This window comes from Paecilomyces variotii (genome assembly GCF_004022145.1).
Source record: "Paecilomyces variotii strain CBS 101075 chromosome Unknown C8Q69scaffold_4, whole genome shotgun sequence".
Lineage (NCBI taxonomy): Eukaryota > Fungi > Ascomycota > Eurotiomycetes > Eurotiales > Thermoascaceae > Paecilomyces > Paecilomyces variotii.
The window spans coordinates 76,961-90,728 of record NW_021167143.1 but is presented as its reverse complement, the minus strand read 5'-3'; the positions used below and the strand labels follow the sequence as shown (position 1 = coordinate 90,728).

The 13,768-nt window shown below is 50.4% G+C and overlaps 4 protein-coding genes across 4 annotated transcripts; 2 read left to right on the top strand and 2 right to left on the bottom strand.

Annotated features, from left to right (window-relative positions):
• Window positions 1–510: 510 nt before the first annotated feature.
• C8Q69DRAFT_486070 (RNA polymerase III transcription factor TFIIIC subunit Tfc4) lies at window positions 511–4,095 on the bottom strand (the record flags this gene model as incomplete). Its single annotated transcript, XM_028631876.1, has 5 exons — window positions 511–1,436; window positions 1,494–1,709; window positions 1,780–2,623; window positions 2,683–3,715; window positions 3,773–4,095. The coding sequence occupies 5 exons, from the start codon at window positions 4,093–4,095 to the stop codon at window positions 511–513; spliced, it is 3,342 nt and encodes a 1,113-aa protein (XP_028485572.1).
• Window positions 4,096–5,203: 1,108 nt separating this feature from the next.
• C8Q69DRAFT_223152 (SAM domain protein) lies at window positions 5,204–7,657 on the top strand. Its single transcript, XM_028626318.1, has 3 exons — window positions 5,204–5,997; window positions 6,058–7,337; window positions 7,399–7,657. The coding sequence occupies exons 1-3, from the start codon at window positions 5,493–5,495 to the stop codon at window positions 7,453–7,455; spliced, it is 1,842 nt and encodes a 613-aa protein (XP_028485571.1). The 5' UTR covers window positions 5,204–5,492; the 3' UTR covers window positions 7,456–7,657.
• Window positions 7,658–8,088: 431 nt separating this feature from the next.
• C8Q69DRAFT_519238 (hypothetical protein) lies at window positions 8,089–9,035 on the top strand (the record flags this gene model as incomplete). The annotated part of the gene is made up of 2 exons (XM_028633468.1): window positions 8,089–8,531; window positions 8,643–9,035. Exons 1-2 carry the CDS (start codon window positions 8,457–8,459, stop codon window positions 9,033–9,035), a joined length of 468 nt encoding a protein of 155 aa, XP_028485570.1. The 5' UTR covers window positions 8,089–8,456.
• A 1,174-nt stretch (window positions 9,036–10,209) lies between these two features.
• Window positions 10,210–13,149, bottom strand: C8Q69DRAFT_223107 (sulfate transporter family-domain-containing protein). The gene is made up of 3 exons (XM_028626317.1): window positions 12,595–13,149; window positions 12,387–12,532; window positions 10,210–12,328 (listed from the first exon to the last, which is right to left on the bottom strand). Exons 1-3 carry the CDS (start codon window positions 12,887–12,889, stop codon window positions 10,259–10,261), a joined length of 2,511 nt encoding a protein of 836 aa, XP_028485569.1. The 5' UTR covers window positions 12,890–13,149; the 3' UTR covers window positions 10,210–10,258.
• Between the last annotated feature and the right edge of the window lie 619 nt (window positions 13,150–13,768).

Sequence of the window (13,768 nt, the reverse complement as noted above, 5' to 3'; positions counted from 1 at the left end):
TAAAATGACGTTGGTGGTTCCAGAAATCGCTTATTCTTAGGTAATTATCCCTCGGGAAGTAAGTTAACTAAAGTTAACTACCTACCTAGGTAACTAACTAGTCCAGTTGACTACCTACCTACCTACCTAGGTAGGTGTCGGCTATGGGATATAGTAGTTAGTAGAAAGGTCGAGTATACTAACAGAAGATGAAAGGGCCAGGTTAACAGTTAGAACTGATTGGGTTAGTAGTGGTACAAGTAGAATAGCCTGGGGAAACTGATCAATAGATTTTTATAGCGTCGTTTCATTCTTCCCGCGAAGATCATTGCATCGCCCATAAGTAACTATAACTAATTGCCTCATAGTTAGTCGTCTGTCATTGGTCATCCATGTCCTTATATACAATGTAGTACTTTTATCACAAGAAAGAAAGAAGTCATGCCGTAGCGTTAGGTCTGGAAAAGGACTAGAGATATGTACATATTTCGAGCGGCTTATTCCGTTTAGTTCCCATTTTCGCTGCCCAGATCATATGACAAGCCATTTCTCAGTGACTTCCTTGGCGGCGAGTAGGTCGCCACTGAGCGCGTAGATCGTTTGTAGCGCCATTGCCGCCTCGCTTGAGAAGTCCTCGATATTCTTGCGGTCGGGCTGGTCGTGGCGACGCGGGGTTGTGGTTCCGTTTGTTTCTGCCTCGTCCTCCATTGCGACGTCATGGTCCTCGGAGGGTTCAGGCTGGTGTTCGGGTTTTGACGGTGCCTGCATAGATCGAATCTGCTCACCGATTGTGAGGACTCTCTTGTAGCCCTCGACGGCGAGGTGTGCTAGGCCTAGAGAGTGGTAGACGCGGGCAAAGTTGAATTCCATTTCCTGCCGCTCTTGGATCAATGTGCCTTCTTTCTCCCGTACGCGGCGGTACTCTTGCATGAATGATAGCCCCTGCATAATCAGGTAGTGCCGATTTTCGGACTGGCGTTTCATGGAATGGTTGATGTAGCAGAGAGCGATGGAGAGGAGGACTGCTGGGTTTTCATCATCCAAAGCGTATGCGCGGAAGAAGTAGTTCAGCGCTGGGTAGAAACTGTTACCGGAGTAGAGGATGTGGCCGTAGAGGACGAGCAAGGCGACGTCCATCTCCTCAGGCAGAACGGTCTCGCCCAATTCGTCGCGCGAGATGGCAGCGCGATCTCCAAACACAGATTGTCTAGTTCGTCTGAGAGGAGTAGACACTGACGCTGTGGGATCGTGGGGTAGGCTGTAGTCCAAGGCTTTGACCTGCCGCAGCATGAATTTCATGCTGGGGGAAGAATGGAAGAGGGATTTATGAGGGTCGCTACAAACTCGCCCGAGCATTGAAAATAGGCGATAAGTATCGGTAACGAATTGATACTCTTTGATAAACCAACGAGCTTCATTCACGAGCGTTTCTTCGTCCCGCAATCTAAGGGCACATGCTATGATGTAAGGTTAGCATAGCGGTTCATGCAAGCATGATACTGGGATAGACTGACTGAACCAGCAGACGTGTATTTGACGGCTACTTGGTTTTGAATGATACCAGACACTGGCATCTGCTGCCGCAGAGAGGGTATCGTATGCTTCCTCAGATTCGCCTTGCCCCGCGACAACCAACGCGTACTCGAGGAATATGTCGAGCCATTCGTCGAATGAGATTCCATGGTAATCAGTAGGAATTGCCGTTTGCAAAGGTTCTTCCGCAACATTTCCTGCGATGCTCGTTAACATATATCCCACGTAGTTGGTTGAGTTGCAAGATCGAAGCAGAGCTGTACTGACCGAGTGACTCTTGGAGACGGCCAGCCATCTCTCTCATTTCGTCCATCATCGTTTTGCCCTTGCCTGCGCTTCGTTGGCCTTCCCTGGTATATCCCATAAAGACCGCATTTCGCTGCATGGGGTAGAAAATTCGATTGGATCGAAATTCCCACAGCAATGCATCCGCGATATCCAGCCAATCTTCTGTAGCATCCATGTTGCCTTCTCTCATCTGCTGCCGTAGGTCCATCATTTTAGAATAGAGAAAACGGATATGTTCGGTTCCTTCTCCTTCCAGATCCTCCTGCCGCATTCGCTTTCGGGCTGCAGCGGCTGTAGGGGCTGTCATGAGGGCGGCAGGGGCTTCTTGGGGAACCTCCTTCGGAGCAATACTCCTGTAAGTTGGTGTTTCCCCATCGATATGCGTGGACATGAGTCCCCTTGCCAACTGGCCCAACCTATTATCTCGTCTTTTTCTCCGTCTGATACTGCGCGTCTCCTGCCGTCCTAGCAACACTGCCTCATTCACATATTTGAAGGCCTGTTCTGTCATCCCGATATTCTCATACAGTTTGGCGAGATTAACTCGCGAAGCAACATGTTTCGGATCGTGTTCAGCGACGGTCAGGAAGCAATTTTCCGCTTCTTCAATCCTGTCACAGGCCATGTAGCACTCGCCCATTGCCATGAAGAATCCGATATCTGCATATTCTTCGGTTTGCTGTAGTGGTTCGTAAAAGCGCAGAGCGTCTTCGATCAAGCCAACGTCTTTGAGTGCGTCAGCGACCTCACGAAAGAGGTCACCGTAGTCGTAAAGCCGGGATCCAGGGGATGTGTCCTCAGGATTTAGCCACTGAAAGTGATGCTAGGTCTTATCAGTACTTCTTCAAGACTTCCATTAGAATTATGCTATCCATTGCTTACCAGCGCTTCGTCTTTGTGTTCCGACCCCATCCTTAGTCGAAACATCCCCATCTTTATTCGCAGTTCCAAGGGAAGACCTAGTCCGTATGAGTCTGGAGGGTAAACATCGGGGTCATAATCCTCAGTCTTTATCCGGCGAGGCAAGTCATGTGCATCCCATTCGCGGTCATCGTCCTGGAAACATTCCCACAATTTATCACCCTTGCGCCCTAGGAGCCACCTCGACAGAGACTTCAGAGTCCGTAACCCTTCCTCGTGTCTTCCTAAAAAGGTAAATAGTTCCACATAGATGTTCACGTCTGACCACGAAAAGTCTACGGCCTCTTCTGGATCGAGAGACATGTAGTACTGGACGCTCTCTGCGTAATGATCCACTGCCTTTTGAATCTCATTTAGATCGATGTAGACCTCAGCAAGGTGGCGCAAGGCCCTCGTGTTATGAGGGAGGAGCTCCTTTAGAATCCTCTCGTATTCCGTAGCAGCTCTGCCATTGTAACCCAGTTCCCGATAGATAGCAGCTCTTTGGAAACGGGCGTTATAGTTTTTCGGGTCTATCTCGATAACGCGACTGTAGCAGTAGATCACATCGTTCAAGGCTGCTTGGCGGTCTTCACCAGCACGGTCCAGAATCAGCCTTGCAACCTTCATCCATACACCCGTGTCCTTTGGACGGGTATGGGCTCCGCTGAACAGAGCCGTCAAGGCCTTGTCCTTTTCGCCCTGAGCCAGGAGGATCTCAGAAAGAAGCGAATGGGCAGCAAACATCTCCGGGTTGATCTGGATAGCTTGTTTCACGAGCTGGATGGCTCGATCGTAGTCTCCATCAATGAAGGCTGATGTCGCCTCTGAATGCAATAGTTTGAATTCTGGACTTGGTTCGAGCGGCCTGCGTGGCCCTCTTTTGATGCCCTTCCCTCCGCGAGCTCCAAATCGACCAGAGAAACGCCCACCGCGTCTGCGACGGCGCCGTCTTGCGTACTCATCGTCAGAGTCCTCGTCCGCAACATCGTCGGCCTCAGACATCTCCTCATCGCTTAGCCAACGTCAGCTGCTGAGATCCCAGTTATTAGATAGTTGGTTCTACACTTACGTTGAGCTTTCATCTTCCTCGGAGACGTCGTACGTAGGATCTTCAGATGAATAATCGCCGTCCTCGAAGGTTTCGGACTGTCTTCGAGGTTTCCTAGGGGACGACCTGTAGTCACTTAACGTGTCCTGCTGCAACCCATCTGCTATGTTACCAGCAAAAGGGTCGCTGTACAGTCTCGGATCGATAGCAGGGTCTACCGGAATCTGAGACAGGCCATGCTCATGCTGGCTAGGCGGCCACGGATACTGCATGGTCTCGTCAATGTCCGGGTACATCATCTCCTGTGGAGAATCATGTTGCGAGGCGCCTTCTGGATAGTCCATTCTGGCGGCAGAGCTGAGCTCCTCAGTCCACTATCTGCTAAGATGGTAGTTAGTTTGTCTTGTTGGTTAGAAAGCCAAGAACTTGACTGTTGATACAGAGAAGGGCTGTGATTGGGTCTCTCGAGGACCTATGCCAAAGTGTGCAGCGAGCACTAGCCTTTGCTGCAGGCACCCTCAAGTACGAAGCAATAGATCGTCCCCCAAAGGGTCAAAGAACACAGTTGGGATTGCTATTTTTGGAAGAGAACTGCAGGAAGCCGCCAGACTAGCAGACGCCTAGTAAGAAACCTGCACAGATCTAGATGAGGTCGGGGACAAGACGGAGTTCGAGTCGCAGGAGTGAAGATCCAAGTATGGGCGTGGAGAGCACTGGACAGACAGGACCCTGAGATCTGCCTGCATGCCACCGACAAGGCGCGTTCACGACCAGTTGAGATCCTGATCAGATCTGCCGGAAGTGAAATGGGAGGCGATCCATCTGCTTTTCATGATTATTTCATAGCGCCATCCCCACCGGCGATGGACCGGGTGTGGCGCGTGTCGAGGGAGTTCCTGGGCAGAAAAAGGAGCTTAAGCCTCCCGAAGGGATCGCTAGTGAGAGGGATTAATTAATTATGGTAAAGGGATTGATGCACAGAAATAAGATAGCTCACTAAGGCTGTTCCAGTTAGGGCCGTATCTAGAGCAGTGTTTTGTGCGGCAAAGTTGGGGTTCTGGCCTGGTTCTGGCTCTGGCGGTTCTGCGGGCGGTCTCTCTCTTCTCTCTCTCTCTCTCTCTCGTCGCTCTGGCTCGCTTCATCCACTTCCATCGCTCTTCCATCCACTGTTTGTCCTCTTTTTTCCTTCTTCCTCTTCTCCCCGCCTCCCAAATCCCCAGACCGGTTTCTCCCACCGCGTTGTCCGTTTCGTTTCTTTTTTTCCCTTGATGCTCCAGGGTTGAGAGCTATTCTGTGTTTGACACACGGCTCCGTCCTGTCATCCTCTCGTTCCTGTCTTAATCAACTCTCACGCCCCCCCGAAAAACCGTCTGGACGCTCGCCTATCCCTCAACCCTTTGATGCCTTCCGGTTCGATCACAACCTTTGCAATCGAATCAAGGAGTGCAGCCGCTGGCCTGGCCTGTGCCCTAATTGTTATCGCCTAGAGCGTTTGCTGTCGGGTTCTTCTGTCGGAAGTCTTTTCTCGCCAGGGTTTTCTTGTGCCCTGCTTGACGACTCTTTTCGGAGCCGGAATCAGTCCGATTATCACTCGAACATATCTCGAAAAAAACAAAAAAAATATTCGCAAACTCAGCAGGCGCTGCAGGAGCTTTGCAGTAATTATTAACTGTACCTATTGTTCCACTTTTTGCGACATTCACCGGTTGGACTGCCCCGTTTGCCGCCATAGCACTTCACCATGGCTAGCCACATCATCGGAAACCGCAACAGCACCCCGGACGCTTCGAAGTCCTCTCTTCGTCCTCCGTCGTCCTCTCGTAACCTGGGAGGCTCCCATCAACTGCGAGCTTCAGCGGACATGTCGGGATTCCCGTCTCCTCTTTCCTCGCGGAGCATACGTCCTTCGTCGGAAGTCTTCTACAACCAACAATCCCAAAATCAAAGCAACAATGACGACGCTCTTGACCGTGCTGCGCAACAGTGGATTGCCGACATCGACCAGTATGAGACAACTCTGGAGGAGATGGCTGCCGCCACGTTAGATCAGGACTTCAAGGATGAGCTGAGTGCGATTGAACAGTGGTTCCGCGTCTTGAGCGAAGCGGAAAGGACGGCTGCTCTCTACGCCCTGCTGCAACAGACTACTCAGGTTCAGATTCGCTTTTTCATCCAGGTTTTGCAGCAGATGGCCAAAAGCCATCCGATGTCTGGTGTCCTGTCGCCTGCCAACTTTGGGGAAAAGGGTAAGTTTTGCAGCTTGGAGTATATTGTTTGGCTGGTTCTAGACTCTGACAGCTTTATAGATCCCATGTCGAACCGTCTGAATGATGCCATGGCCAAGTTGAATGTGGACAGCTCCCGCAACTCGCTGGGTCGCCCGCCACCTTCTCCCGGCGCCAAACGGAACTCAGGACTGGACTCCTCTACGATCAACGCTATGTTCCCGGATGCTGCTGCGGCTATTGCAAAGAAGAAGGCGGAATTCACTCAACAAACGGGTAATGCGCCAACCTCAAACCGCAACAGTGCTGTCTTTGGCGGCGACCGTACCTCTCTTGTCACGCCCACCATCTCCGCCCCGGACAACGAGAACTTGGGCCAGCCGCCATCGTCGCCATGGGCTCAGCGAGGCCCCGAAACTCAGCCTCCAATTGCGCGCCCCAAGTCTTCCTCCGGTCAGCAGCAACCAATGGGTCAGTTCAGCCAGCCCGCTTCGAGTCTCCGTTCCCCTCGCCCTGGCCAGATCTCGACCGGGCATGATCTCTCCGCCGATCCTCCTCTCTTGTCTCCGTATAATCTTGGCAACGCGAGCTGGGCTTCGATGTCAAACACACCGATGGCGGCCACTTTCAACACGCAGCAGAGTGCGGCCTCTCAGGCCGATATGGTTGCTAATGCAACCGCTATGAAGCTTGCGGCATTGTCTACTGTGAACAACCGCATCGCTCTGGACGATGCTCGAAAGTACCGCCGTGCGCGGTCTAACGATGGCCACGGAAAGAATTCGAATGCCGGTCAAGTTCTGTCTCCAGGACTCCCGCACACGAACATTCCAGGAGCAAATCTGGTAATGGTGAATGATGCTGGCCAGGCCCTGAACGCCCAACAGATTGCTGCTCTGCAAGCTCAGCAGCAAGCGGCAATGGCAGGCCGGCGCTCGCGTCCCAACTCCCCTGGATTGGCCATGCAGGGGGGATCGTTGGGTCCTGTGGGATTTACTTCGCCACAGAACAACGGTTTCCTCGCCGCATATGATCCCAATAGCAACCCCCTTCTGGCGAATGGACTGGGTGCTCTTGGTCTGAGCCAGTTTGGCCTTGGACACGAAGGCTATCTCTCGGACCACTCCGAGGTCACTCGTGGCCGCTCTCCCCGTGGTCGTCGCGGCAGCTCTAAGCCGCCAGAGGATCCAACCGACCCTAACCTCCTGCAGGACATTCCTGCCTGGCTCCGGTCTCTGCGCCTGCACAAGTACACAGACAACCTGAAGGATCTGAAATGGACTGAACTGGTTGAGTTGGACGACAAAGGCCTGGAGGAGCGGGGAGTAAATGCCCTTGGAGCCAGGAACAAGATGCTGAAGGTGAGCTTGGATAACGGTACAGTTCTGGCAAGTCAGCAATGCTAACTACTTTATGATCTAGGTCTTTGAGCAAGTGAGGGAGGCCAAGGCGGAGGGCAAGCTGGACCACGCTTTATAATCCGACATATATCCCCAGTCGTTCTTTGTTTCTGCTTGGGCAGTCCGACACGATCCAAAAGTGGTAACTGAGAGGAGCTGAGAAGAAAAGTCGCTGTGAATTTTTGGAATGACGTCTGTGGGCGGTTTGGAACCGCCCTGTTATAGGCACAACTGTTGTCATACCCGAGAGCAACTGGCCAATTTTTGTATCTATTCCATTGGTGTGTTTTGGCTCTTAATGGTCGCATGTACGACTCAGATGATATAGGGCCACGGATGCTTCCTGACAGGAGCGATCTCCGAGAGAGTGCTGGAATGTCAGCGGAGGCATATTATTTATGACTGTGTTCTGTCCTTCTTCTTTTTCTTTTACTTCCACTCTGTAATTGAGTCACCACAGTGTCTCCAGTCTAATTTTCAGGATGCGTGATTTTCATTTTCCGAGCGAACTGGGACTCATGAATCTAAGCAAGAAGTTGACGATCTCATTTAACGGACTCATAGCGCAAGATACGGTTAAGAATAAGGATGTGCACATAGACCATTTGCGAGAATTATCTGGATATTTCAATCTTGTAAACTGCTCGATTTCGCCCTTCGTAGCATGCTAGCAAAGTATCAACCAAAGGTGCTGCATCTAGGTATGCGGCGGCCGGATGTGGCCCGCGCGCTCCGGAGCTCGACCCCGAACCTCACCTGCACTGCGCATCAGACACTAGACGGATATATCCTCACCCCCAGGCCACGAAAAGACATACTGTGCCTGTCACAAACTGGTTAGATCGTTGATTCAGTGATCGGGCTTGTTATTTTTCATTCAACTCTGTTTTTAACCCTCGAAGACAGTAACATTACGAGCTCGAACCATCAAGACTGAACTTCCTCAGCGCATCGATTGGCATCTCTTTCAACATCACGAGAAAAGACAATCTCCCTCAACACTAGCGGAAACACTCTACGACGAAAGAACCAGCTCCAATTATTACTACCTCGAGTCGAATTCCCGCAACAGCAGCAACCATGCCACCAACAAAACAAGAACTCTCCCTCCTCATCAATCCCATCGTTCCTGAATCCATCCAGCATAATTACCGAGTAAGCAAACAAACCTCATCATCCCTCCCTCCCTCCCTTCCTGTCTGTCTATCTTCTTCAGCAAAAGAAAAAAAAACAAGAACCTAACTCGATCCTTCTTCATTATCACAGATCCTCTCAAGCCTCCACTCCCTAACCGCCTTCCTCCTCGGTCTCAGCGCAGGCATTCTCGCCCTCCAATCCGCCCAGGGCTTCATATTCTATTTCCTCGGCACGATCTTCGTCTCGGGTCTCTTTCATCTCTTGCTTATTATTCTTGGATCCGGTAAGAATGCTGCTGCTGCGGCGGGATCTTTCTTCCCTGGTAGTAGTGGGGGGGAGATTGAGGGGATTGATATGAAGGGAAGGATTTGGGTGGGTGAGCGCGAGAAGAAGAGTGGGAGGAGGAGGGTGATTTGGAGGAAAGGTGCGTGGAGGGATGTTTGGTTTGGTGGTGGTGTGTTCAGTGAGGCGTTGAGTGGGTTCGTATTGGGGTGGGCTGGGGTGGGTGGTGTTTTGAGGTGATCAACACTCCGGGGGGGTGGGGGGGAGCAGGGGAAATGGATATGAAAGAAAGAAAGAAAGAAAGAAAGAAAGAATGGTTTATTGTCGAGTGTGATGATGTGAATAGTGAGAATGGAATATGGATTTAGCAGGAAGGAAGGAAGGAAGGACAGGATTGGAATTGATATTTTCTTTCTTCTTCTTCTTCTTCTTCTCTTTCTTCCCGATAACATATCGATATGTATCATATTGTATTCTTTTCTTCTCTTGATAGGTAATTATCCATTGCAAAAGAAAACAAAGTTATATATATATATATATATATATATATATATATATAAAATTGCCAGAAAGTAGATTCTAAATCAGCTTGCTTGCTCTACCCCTTTCACGCTCGATTCTATTTCTTTTTTATTTTCTTTTTGCATCAGAATATCGCAATTATGTACATACATACAACGGCAACAGAATGTAACTAATACAACGATAATGTTATTAGAAAGCTTAACTGTATGAGAGAGAGAACAGACATAGTTCGCGTACAAAGTTATTTATAGCCCGATTCTTTTATGTTGTAGATGCTGGTTTATTTATTTGTAGTAGCGAGAACTAGTTAGTTATATGGTATTACTTACTTTACGGGGAAGGAGGGGGAGGGGGGGGGGGGGTCTATCCACTATCTGGGCATAAGAAGATAGATAGATAGAATAAATAATAGGGAAGTGGCAAATTCAGCTAAGATGAAAGGAAAACTCTCCATGATGAAGTATCGGGTCTTTTGAATGAGTAATTAATTATTAATTATAACGTTTTCGATAGTTAGCGGTTAATGATAATTAGTTATAAGCTTCTGCTTCTTTCTGCTAACTACTGTACTACTGTACTTTACTCTGCTACATGTATCAAGTAAACAGATTGAAATCGTTATAGTTCATCAAAAGAAATCACCATTAACAAATCTAAGTACATGTGGAACATGACCACGGGTATGATCTATAACATCAAAAAAAAAGAAGATTCAAACCACCATCAAAGCAACCTTGAAGCTGAGGGGACGAAGAAAAATCCCCCTTTTTTCTTCTTAAAAAAAAAGAAATCACCACCCCGATTCTATATACAGATAACCAACCCGATTGCGAAACGATAGATAGATAGACTCGAGGGACGTCATTGACTCCTGATATATATAGGAAATTCTCAATTCCCCGTCACCACGCCAGGTGAGACGGGATTTACACACGAAATCATTCCTCTGTGAGACCCTTTTTATATGCTTCGAGCTCTTCAGCATTGGCAATGGCACTTTGAAGAGCGCTCGTCAAGTCAATGTGGAAGAGCGGTCGGTTGATGCCCTGCACAAGGGCCACCTTCCGATGGTGATAGGCCTTGCTGCTGGTCAGCTCCCGCCGCAGGTCGTCGCCGTCATTGCTACCGTCTGAGCTGCCCTCAACGCCATGTCTTTCACGTTCGGTAGTGTGAGATTGCCGAACGACGCCAGATTCGACATCCTCAACCTTCAAGTCTTGTTGTTGATTCACAATATCGGCCGCGGCCGCGGCTGAAGAACTGCCTCCGATTTCCGCCACACTGAAGATGGGCTTCCATCGTCTGAACCCGGAGTCCTGGACGGGAGTGGGGTATCCAAATCCTGCTGACGCGAGGGCTCTCTTGGTCCATCGGTTATTGATGTGGGCAAAGTGCCACTGGACAGGCTCCGGGGCAGCATACATATCCAGCTGGTTGCGGACATCGATCAGGTTCTGGATGGAGGTGACATCGACGTTGTTCACAGAGGAGAAATCAAGAATGATCGCTTTGAGTGTCGGAAGATCCGAGCGGTCGTCCTCCGTCTTACCGCGACGGGGTCCGGGATCATTCCAGGGCCGATCTCCCAGTCTGGGATATGTCTGGAGGTTTGTTCGCCGAGTGGCCTTGAAGATCGTCGCGACGAGATAATCGGTGTAGTGGTTCGCGTTGGGGTAGTTGAATCCTTCAGTAAATCGGTAGATGAAGATACCGGGATGCGGCTGTTCTGGCTCCACCATGGGATTCGAGCCGTCTTGGTGATCCGTCGGAAGGAAGACGTTGCGATACGCGATGTCTGTATCCTGGGGTTCCCGCGGCTGGCTCCCGGCGAGAGCGCCATATTTTCCGTCAGGATCGAGCAAGTGATCCCCCACCACCGAGTGAATTTTCACTCGACCAAGGAAGTGGCCCTGTGCCTTCACCACTCGGAATAACAGGACAGCGACAGAGACACAGATAGTGGTGTAGATGCCGTTCTCGATGGAAGAAAAGATGGTAACAATGACACCAATGAAGAAAATGATCGCTTCGATGGGCGAGACCCGCCAAAACTGATAAACGGTGTTAGGCGGAGTGATCAGATCGCCAACAGCATGGATGATAACCCCCGAGAGCGACGCTTGAGGGATGTAGAAGAACAATGCCGGGAGAGCGTAAATGGCAAGTAAGACAACGATCGCGGTGATCAAGCCAGCCAACGGAGTGCGGACACCGGCTTTGGATTTAATGGCCGTTCTGGAGAAGGAGCCTGTTGCGGGGTAGGCGCCCAGAAAGGGACCAAGCAGATTGGTGACGCCGATCGCGACCAGTTCCTGAGACGGGTCAATCGTGTAGTTGTTGACTCGGCCGAAAGACTTGGAGATGGCAATGTGTTCGATGAGCAGCACGATCACTGCGGCAGGGATGTCGTTTGCAAATATCTTGATGATCTCGGTCGTCACCACCGGCTTTCCAGCTTGCTGGAAGCCTCGAGGTACAGTACCTAGAAGCTTGAACGCCGGGTTGCTTCGGCGGTGGAGGTTCGTTGCAGCGCTGATCATGGTGTAAAACAAGATCACGAACACCGTCCGCATAGTCGACATGAAGAAGAACAACTTGGCCCGCCGAGGATTCTTCTTCGCTGCGTATGTACAAGCGTATCGGATGATGTAAAGCATGGCCAGGGCCGTCAAGCCCATCGCCGCATCTAGCTTGCAGGTGGGGAGAAACTTGAGGGTGTTGATGATGACCATGTAAGTGGCAGCCTTCGTGTTGAATTTAGCTTCTCCCAGCATGGTTGAAACTTGTCCAGCTATGATGTTGATGGCGGATCCAGTCATGAATGCCGAAATGGCCGTCAACGGGATGAAGTCCACAATCCAACCGCATCTGATTAAACCGATGAAACAAACAATGGCCCCAGCGATGATAGCCAGAGCAGACGCAATGATGTGACCTGGGATGTCCGGATGTTCTGCCTTTGCTCTGAGGACAATATCGCCGGTCAGGGTTGACATGACAGCAACGGGCTGAAGAAACAGTTAGGAGGTTTTTTCTCTAATGAAGGGATTGAATCGTGTCGCTTACTCCAATGGTAATGTCCTTTGAGGTGGCAAAGAACCAATAGAGCAACACGCCCATGAACGAGGAGTACAGGCCGTATTGAACCGGCAGCTCGGCCAGCTTAGCATAAGCCATACCTTGGGGCACGACGACAGCACCGACCGTTATCCCTAATAACGGAGGTGTCAGCATACCTATGGGAGCATATCAATGAGAGGATGAGAAAGCATACCGGCTACCAGGTCACCAAACAACCACTGTCGGTTGTACCTTGTGATCCATTGCAGAAATGGGAACAGACTGTAGAAATAGTGTCCGACCTGGCGCCATGTTGGAAAATGTTCGCGAATCCATTCGGCCGTGGTTGGCTCGGGCTCGACATAGGTGTCTGCTGTACCGGTCGAGAAAGTCGATTCACCGCGAGTAACAGGGTCTCCCCCGGCTCCCAAAGGGTCTCGATACTGGACCTTGATGCCCAGGCCCTTTGCGAGGACGTGGCCGACCTTTGAAGCCTTCGGACCAGCCATGACTGGGATGTCTCCTTGGCTGCGAAAGGAGTGAACCTCAACGTTCCCCGCTGAGTTAGGTCTGGCTTTCCAAAAAAAAAAAATAAAAAAAGAGTTCGTCAAGGCCAGGATCGTGGAGACAACCGGGAAGGTTGTGGACAGGTTCCCCAAAAAAAGCCCTGATTAGGAGAGGAAGGGGCTCAACTATATAACAAAAACCCCGACCCGTCTTTTGCGTGACGGAGACTTGGGAAACGTGATCGATCAGACAAGAGAGAGGCTTAGAAAGTCCCCATTCCTGTTGGTAGACACGCGGTTGACAGGGCTAGACTGTGGCAGAGAGATCTGGGGAGGTAAGGCCAATATCCGCTAAGGATGTCGTGATTTCAGCACTCGACAGCGCGAGACGCGCCACAAACACGACGCAACGTATATTATTATATAACCCACGTGGGGAATTTGGTCGAGGTCAATTGCAAAAGAAGCGTAACGGGATTCCCTTTAAAGGTGCAAGGAAAGTAGTAACTATCCCCCAGGGAAAATCAACAGATGCTCGCAATCTGAGCAACGGTGGCGGTTCGTTTCGCCTCGAGAAATTGTGACAAGCAGCGGAAGAAAAACCGAGGGCTCCCAGGTGCCACTCCACTGCGCACTCGTGTCAGTCAGAACAGGCGTTCTCGATAGATTAGATGTGGCCAGATGGTAGGGAGAAGAGAACAGAACGGACACAGGGTGGAGGTATAGTAGAGTAATAATCCCTAGGTACGGGAGGTCCGGGCGGAGCAGAGACACCGATATATTCTTAATTTCTTTAGTAGTAGGCCGCTTCGACAGCATATTAGTATTATTATTATTATGCTGCCCTGGTCAGGGAAGAACTAGATCGATAAGAGACCCTCT

Bases quoted from the DNA above. Each gene is read 5' to 3' on its own strand.
- C8Q69DRAFT_223152 (XM_028626318.1), top strand. From the start codon at position 5,493: ATGGCTAGCCACATCATCGGAAACCGCAACAGCACCCCGGACGCTTCG. The intron at 5,998-6,057 runs GTAAGTTTTGCA...ACAGCTTTATAG, and splicing joins TGCCAACTTTGGGGAAAAGG to ATCCCATGTCGAACCGTCTG. The intron at 7,338-7,398 runs GTGAGCTTGGAT...TTTATGATCTAG, and splicing joins CCAGGAACAAGATGCTGAAG to GTCTTTGAGCAAGTGAGGGA.
- C8Q69DRAFT_223107 (XM_028626317.1), bottom strand. From the start codon at position 12,889: ATGGCTGGTCCGAAGGCTTCAAAGGTCGGCCACGTCCTCGCAAAGGGC. The intron at 12,533-12,594 runs GTATGCTTTCTC...CTCCGTTATTAG, and splicing joins GTTTGGTGACCTGGTAGCCG to GGATAACGGTCGGTGCTGTC. The intron at 12,329-12,386 runs GTAAGCGACACG...CTGTTTCTTCAG, and splicing joins CAAAGGACATTACCATTGGA to CCCGTTGCTGTCATGTCAAC.